The sequence below is a fragment of the Brachionichthys hirsutus genome, unplaced genomic scaffold, assembly GCF_040956055.1.
Source record: "Brachionichthys hirsutus isolate HB-005 unplaced genomic scaffold, CSIRO-AGI_Bhir_v1 contig_957, whole genome shotgun sequence".
In the NCBI taxonomy this organism is placed as follows: Eukaryota; Metazoa; Chordata; class Actinopteri; order Lophiiformes; family Brachionichthyidae; genus Brachionichthys; species Brachionichthys hirsutus.
This window is the reverse complement of record NW_027180963.1, coordinates 16,715-24,451: the sequence shown is the minus strand read 5'-3', so window position 1 is coordinate 24,451 and position 7,737 is coordinate 16,715. Positions and strand designations below refer to the sequence as shown.

Below are 7,737 nucleotides of genomic sequence, written 5' to 3'. Positions count from 1 at the left end.
TGAAGTCCATTAAAAAGCTACAACAGTCGTACATTTGATCCACAAAAGGGAAATAAACAAACTATATTTTCACCGTCATTATCGAAGGATGATCCTGCAAAGCGGAATAAAATGGCTAGATCATTTTGGTGTGGTTGCTCCCTGTGTTTCACTTTTATATGTTGGTGCATGTTATATTGATCATCTCCTAAAAATAAATCCTGTTTTCCCATTTTCAGTCGTGGAGGACATTAATAAGCGAAGGGAGCCCATCTCAAGTTTGGAGGCCATTTACTTGATTTCACCTGTGGAGAAGGTTAGCTGTTGTCTTGCCCTCAGTTCCCCATACTGTTATTCTTTTGTCTTACATTCTTATATTGCTAAACAAAATGTTGTTTTTCATTACAGTCGGTTCATGCTCTCATTAATGACTTCAAATATGCAGCCTTTACTTATAAAGCAGCTCACATCTTTTTCACTGACAGTAAGTATACCCATGTGTGTGTGTGATATGCTGTTCACATTATTTCATGTTTATTTATTTATTTATTTATTAATTCGTTTCAAGCAGAATAAAAATTAACAAAACAAACTTATACCTTTTTGCGTACAAGAAACAAAAACCCAACAAATATGTCCAAAACAACCACCAAAGTTCACGTACACAAAAATAGCAATATTAAATTATATAGTGCTTGAAAAGGAGTGGGAAGAAGAAAAACTTATTAAATCCCACCCCCATAATACAACTGCTATTGTTCATCTATTGGACAACCAGCAATGGAAAAAAAAAAAAACAATTAACACAATGAAGATGAAAAAGCAAAAACAAACAAAACAATTAAGTAACCGTCATACATAGGATAAATTACAAAATATATCTATATATATATTAAGCCATTATGTTGAAATTCTTAAAAAAACAAAACTATATATTCTATAAAACCTATTCTGCAGTTATGTTCAAATGTACTATACCAAACATTTATCTTCAAAATAAACTGAGAATTTCAGGAGCATCATTTCTAATAATATATTTTATTTTTGTTTTCATAGCTTGTCCAGATGGGCTCTTTGCTGAGATTGGGAGATCCAGAGTTGCCAAAGTTGCCAAGACTTTAAAAGAGATTAATGTCGCCTTTCTGCCATATGAGTCTCAGGTAAGGGGCGATCCCTTCTTCACTTAACATTAACTATTGTTTTTATCTGTGATTTGATTGCCCGAAACAAAATCGTCCAATTCCCCTAAACAAGGTTGTTACCAAGTTACGAAATAGAAAGCATTTTCAGGCCTTTTGGAGGTTGCCATTGTTCTTGATGTTCATAATGTGGCAAACATGAATTCCCTGTCTTCCCTGCAGGTCTTCTCCCTGGATGACCCGGGATCCTTATACTCCTTCTATAGTTCAAAGCCAAATGAAAACAAAAACAAAATGCTGGAAATTCTGGCAGAGCAGATCGCGACTCTGTGCGATACACTGAAGGAGTACCCTGCAATCCGTTACCGCAAGTACGGACGCCTTGCATCCCATTATGTCAAACATCAGATTGCCATTGAATAAACTGGTAACGGTTGTGTATGCTACTGTGTCCAAGGGGACCAGAGGAGAATGCTCGACTGGCTGAGGAGGTCTATCAGCACCTTAATGCTCACAAAGCTGACAACCCAAGCATGGGAGAGGTTAGGATCTCCGTCTACACTGGCATCGGTTTGCATTTGTTGTCCTGTCATTTATCTCACCCAGAATTAGCTGAATTGTTACACTGCTTTTTTTTTTCAATGCTAAATCAAATTTTTCATATTAGAGAATTCTCTTCATTTGGAATTCTGCAGCTCTTCACCTTCACCGTTTGTAGATATTTTCATGGTTTCTGGGTTTTATTTCCTGTCCAGTCAGTTTCTCACACTGCCGGACTCTTCCTTTCTGCTGGTTTTCCTCTTCTTGCTCGGCTGACCTCCTTTCTTCAGCGATTAGCAGGCATGTATTTCTGTTCCCTTCCTCCCATCACATACCTGAAATGCTTTACTATGCTGCGCTATCTAATCATTCTACGTACCTTTACTGTACTTGGCACTTTGTGTGCTTCCTTCTTCCTGCATTTGAGATGATAATGAAGGCATAGATAACAGCTGGAAAGACTTTCTGCATCACAGATTTACAAAAAAAAAACCATCAATAAGGGCCTTCCTTGTATGTTGTGTATATATATAGAACATATCCTCTTTTCTTATGCATCTGTTAAAATAAATCTGATTGCTCCTTGTCTCTCGTGTCTGCAGGGTGCCGATAAGGCGCGGTCCCAGCTGCTGATTGTGGATCGTGGGTTCGATCCCATCTCTCCTGTTCTACATGAGTTGACCTTGCAGGCTATGGCCTATGACCTGCTAGATGTGAAACAAGACATCTATACGTGAGTGAGCATCTTGTTATTTTGAGCGCCCCTGGGCTTTCAGTCTCCATATTCATTTATGATGTACAGAGTTCATGTTATTTTTTTTATTTTTAAAGTTTTCAAACAACTGGCATTGGGAATTCAAAAGAGAGAGAGGTGTTGCTCGATGAAGACGATGAGCTCTGGGTTCAGCTCAGACACATGCACATTGCCGACGTCACTAAGTAAGTCTGTCACAAGTAGACAAGTTAGCGGCCATATTTCTGTCCAATATGCATTTTCACAAATACATTAGAAAAATAATAATTTAATTAAAGTTATTGCAATGAATGAATGTTTTATCTGAAATGTATTTACAACAAAAAGCAAACTGAATTAAAAAAAATTATCTGTAATATTATAATTCATTGAACTACTTACCTGTTCTTTTTTTTTTTTATTAAAACTTTATGCAGGAAAGTGACAGATCTTCTTCGCTCCTTTTGCGAGAGCAAGCGGATGTGCACCGACAATGTGAGGGTTCATGAACTTTATTTTTTTCATGTTGATACAGATGTCCATGATAAAACATGAACACATTATTCTTATTCTTATTATTATTATGCCAAAATGTTTGCTTCAACTCTTTTTGCATTCAGGCCAACATGAAAGATTTATCCCAGATGTTAAAGAAGATGCCGCAGTATCAGAAAGAGCTGAGCATGGTGAGTCGGAGATGGAGAAGAAGCCGGTCTTCTGTACCTTTTCAGGGGAATTGCTATAAGAAATCTTTCGTCATACCAGAGTCGACAGTAATGATTGCAACTTTGGGGAAGAAAAAAAAGCTTTATGTATCATAATAATTTTGATTCTGATTCTTAACAAATGTTCATTCACAGTACTCCACTCACCTGCACCTAGCTGAAGCTTGTATGAAGAAATTCAAGGCCTGTCTTGATAAACTTTGTGAAGTGGAACAGGTCAGTGTTTTTTTTCAGTGCAGTTTTTTATTTATTTTATAATGTCCCATCATGTTCGGTCATCAGACACGTACATTAAGCATCTTGGAGAAAATGGGTGGGCTAGGATTTATTCGGTCCAACCCACACCACGCACTAGCTGACCTCGACTTGATGGTATTTTTTATTTCTAGCTCCTCCAGAGTATGTATAAATGTAACTGCCATGGTCTGGTGATATTTAACGCAGGAGTGTAATCGTAATATTGTATGAGAGGCTTGGGACTCTGTCATGGTTAGTGTTGGGCTTTGAATAACACATTCATGTAATGTCCTTCCGTCAACATGATCCTGTGATAAACTGTTGCTCATAACAGTGTTTTCTTTTTTGTAATGGGCCAGAGATGCTTTGTCTCCATGGCGGGGGGCATTCTGCCACTTAGACTTGTATCCAGCGAGGTATAATCACACAGGAAATTCGTTGTGGTATTGCAACATGCAACTAATGACCTTTTTATACGAGTGAATCACTCGACTGCATTAATGGATAATGGCTCGACAGCATGTCTGAAAGCTGCCATTTTAATCCAATGGGTTTGTCTTGGCTGTAAGAAGGACCGTGCTGTCCAGACAGCAATAGCTCTCTGTCAGCTGCCGTTTGTTTTAAGTGCCCTACATTGTCGGGTCGGGCCAATATAAATATATCTGTGTAATGTTCTAAATAAAATGCACTGTATTTTTATGAGCGCTTCTAGCCGCTCCGGTTTCACTTGTCCATGAATAGTTTTGTTGATTGGCTCTGACAAGGCTTAGATGAAGCTCAACATAAATCTGGCCCAGAGATTTGAGGGAGGTCACATTGTGCCCAGGATGACATGGAAAGGAAATCCCAAATGAAATATATACATTACCGTTCAAAAGTTTGGGGTCACTTAGAAATGCCCTTATTTTTGAAAGAAAGGTTTGTCAATGAAGATAACTTTAAACTAATCAGAAATACACTCTATACATTGCTAACGTGGTAAATGACTAGTCTAGCTGCAAATGTCTGGTTGTTGGTGCAACATCTACATCGGTGTGTAGAGGCCCGTTTCCAGCAGCCATCACTCCAGTGTTCTGATGGTACAATGTGTTTGCTCATTGCCTCAGAAGGCTGATTGATGAGTAGGAAACCCTGCAATCATGTTAGCACAGCTGAAAACAGTTTAGCTGGTTAGCGAAGCCATGGAAAAGTCCTGGGTAGCTGGTTAAGAAGCTATCAAACTGACCTGGGTGACCCCAACCGTTTGAACGGTAGTGTATAATGTTTTTTTTTTTTCATGCAATATTTTGGATTCCAAATGCAACTGCATTCTAGGACATTTTTATTTTTGTAACATTTTATTTCCTTCAATAAAAATTAAATATTTAGATTATAAAGTCTGCGTAATGACAGAATTTATCTTAAATTAGTTTGGCCAAATGTCGGAGCAGTAGTGGTCACTAAATATGCTCGTGAAGACGTAGTGGCAGACAGAGAAATATAATAAGGCTAAAAGACATCCTTGAGAATGTCAGCTGCTATAAGTCGGATGACTTGTATTTGTTCATCTTTAACCACCTGAGAATCACCTGCAGGACCTGGTAATGGGAGAAAATGCAGAGGGGGAGCATCTTAAGGATTCCATGAAGAGCATCGTTCCTGTCCTCCTCAACAACGAAATCGAGGCTTATGACAAAGTCCGCATCATACTGCTTTACATATTCCATAAGAAAAAAGGTGCGCCCTCGTCTCTGCTTCGGTGAACATAGTTTTAACACCCACATGTTTTTGTGCACAGAACTTAATATTCAAATCAGGATTGCTGTTACTTTGTTGTCTCGTTGTCCATGCAGGCATCGGGGAGGAGAACCTTGCTAAGCTCATTCAGCATGCAAACATACAGGCTGACAGCAGCATCATCAGCAACCTGCAGAACTTGGGCTGCAATATTCTCGCTGGGGTAAATTCCTTGATTGCAGTATGGTTGTACGTTGAGCGTTACTGTATTAAGAATCTATTCCTTCAGTTTTCGTTACATATGTTGTGATCGTTAGGGCCGCAACGCTGGGCAAGCACTGCCAGAGAGGAAGGAGCGCACAGAGAGTACATATCAGCTCTCCAGATGGACACCCATCCTTAAAGATGTCATGGAGGTATAAGGCAAACGTGGAGCTTCTGATCTGGCTGGTTCAGCTGCTCAGTTTTGCTTTCACCATTTTACATTTAATTTGATCCGCCTTTCTGTGTCTTAGAATGCTATTGAGGACAAACTGGACAGAAAGCAATGGCCCTTCATCTCTGATCCGGCTCCCATCAACACAACTCAGACTGCCGTCAGGTGGGTGCTGGGAGCAGAAGATAATCACACGATGCGATGTTGATCCTTTTTTGTATGAAGTAATTTGTTTATGACTACTTCCCAGGTATACAGTAATTAGCATATTTATAGGACAGGTCTATGAAATAATAAATTAATAAATAATATTAATAAATAAATTAATTCAACCATTTGGGATTTTGTAGCTCTAAGCTGATACTTAAAATGTACTGCATACTTCAGAATGTGTAAAAATAGCTGGTAGATTTTCAAAATTCAGAAAGACAACGCTGCGATAAAGTAACTTTAGCTGAAAACATCCACCTCTGGACTATCTACATACAAGGGACGCATTGTGACTCCGAGGTGGAATTTGACAATTAGATGAGTAGAGTTTTAACTGTGAGAGTGAATAAAGTTATCGTTTCATTCAATTAAATCATTAATTCCTCTGGTTATTGTAGTTCCATGCGAATATAATTTCTTTTTTCTTTTTAAATGCACTGGTCTAGTGTCTGTGTTTTTTTCCTTGTAGGTAGTTGGGTAAGTAATAACTACCGGTATATCCATCTATATTATAGAAGAATTAAGAAATGTTGTCATTTTTTTATTCTTTGAAAAATGAAGGAAATCTAGAACTGCAGAGGGATGAGTGTTTTCAGTTTCCTGTGGTTTTGAATAGCCCTGTAATCTTTCAGAGAATTCCTTTAATGATGCTTTCACAAACCACTTTCATGTGTCTGGGTTCTCTCATAATCTGCATCATTTCAGTAAAGTGCAGAATTAAAGCCGAGTAGTCATTAATATTAACCAGATTATACGATTGCTATGTAAAACCTGATGTAGCCATAACCAGAAAAGAGTTTAATTTGAAGACCTCTTACATTTTCTGCGACCTGATTAGCGGATGTAGTGTCCAGTGTAAACCTGAAATGCACTTGATTTTCATGTGAATGCATTTTCTTTTAGGTCAATACTCAGATATGGTTTTATATTTTATTTTTTTACAGCAGTGCTCGTTTTGGACATTGGCACAAAAATAAAACTCCAGCAGAGTATCGCTCTGGCCCTCGTCTTATTATATTTGTGATTGGCGGAGTGTCGCACTCAGAGATGCGCTCTGCCTATGAAGTCACCCGCGCCACTCAAGGGAAATGGGAGGTGCTGATTGGTAAGCAATCGCTTTTTATTTGTTTTTGCAGTTTTGACTGAATTTATTGTAAATATTCTTCTTCCCCAAAAGGGTCATCTCACATTCTGACGCCAACCTCCTTCCTCAATGACCTGAAGAGTCTGGACCAAGTTCCTAATCCTGATTGTTAGATAGCCGAGCAAGGAAAAGCACATTGTAGTCAGGGTTTAGTCATTCCTTTCAGATGATGGATTCTGTTGTGGCACTATAGCATCTGAAGTGAACTATGAAGTTGAATTTTTAGATGTAGCCATAGAAGGAAAAATGTCATTCTTCTATTTTTGAATGTTCTTTTGAGTATTTGTTGTGAATCAGACTGTGTATACTGTTGTGATTGAAACTTTATTACAAATATTTAATTAATATAGAAAACATTTTGATTGTTTATGTATTGTATCTGAATTTTGTAATCCAAAAACAAGAGAATTCCCACAAAACCTGATCAAAAATATTATTTGAGTCTAATATAGATATATTATATGTCAAGAACTGTATGTGTTATGAATTCTGTGACATGAAGTTTGGGATTATTTTTTATTTATCTTCACATACTGTATCCCCCCCCCTAATCTGGGAAATTTTATCTCACTCAAATGTCTCAACTGTTGTTTTGTTATATCTTGCACATTTACCATGTATAATAATAATATATGATTGAGAGCAAATGTGGTGGGTGTTTATTTCCTTAGTATTTAAACATGAGTAATAAAAGAAATGCAATATGCACTTAGAATGTTGTCTTGTGTTTGGTATTCCTGGGGACGATTTATTGAAATGTATAAGTTTGGTTGAAGACGTTTCACCTCTCATACAAGACGCTTCCTCAGTTCAGTGAAGAATGGCAGCCGCTCCACAATCGTGTGGCTCAACACCGGAGAGAGACAACGCCTCAGGAC

General features: G+C 38.0%; 1 protein-coding gene across 1 annotated transcript; it reads left to right on the top strand.

Annotated features, from left to right (window-relative positions):
- Positions 1-218: 218 nt before the first annotated feature.
- LOC137917026 (syntaxin-binding protein 2-like) lies at positions 219-7,509 on the top strand (the record flags this gene model as incomplete). Its single annotated transcript, XM_068759911.1, has 16 exons — positions 219-295; positions 388-463; positions 1,036-1,139; positions 1,341-1,489; positions 1,576-1,660; positions 2,261-2,391; positions 2,490-2,597; positions 2,829-2,886; positions 3,012-3,077; positions 3,252-3,332; positions 4,928-5,069; positions 5,186-5,292; positions 5,387-5,485; positions 5,585-5,670; positions 6,660-6,820; positions 6,893-7,509. Coding segments are annotated over 16 exons (1,610 nt in total), but the record flags the coding sequence as incomplete, so codon positions are not given.
- Between the last annotated feature and the right edge of the window lie 228 nt (positions 7,510-7,737).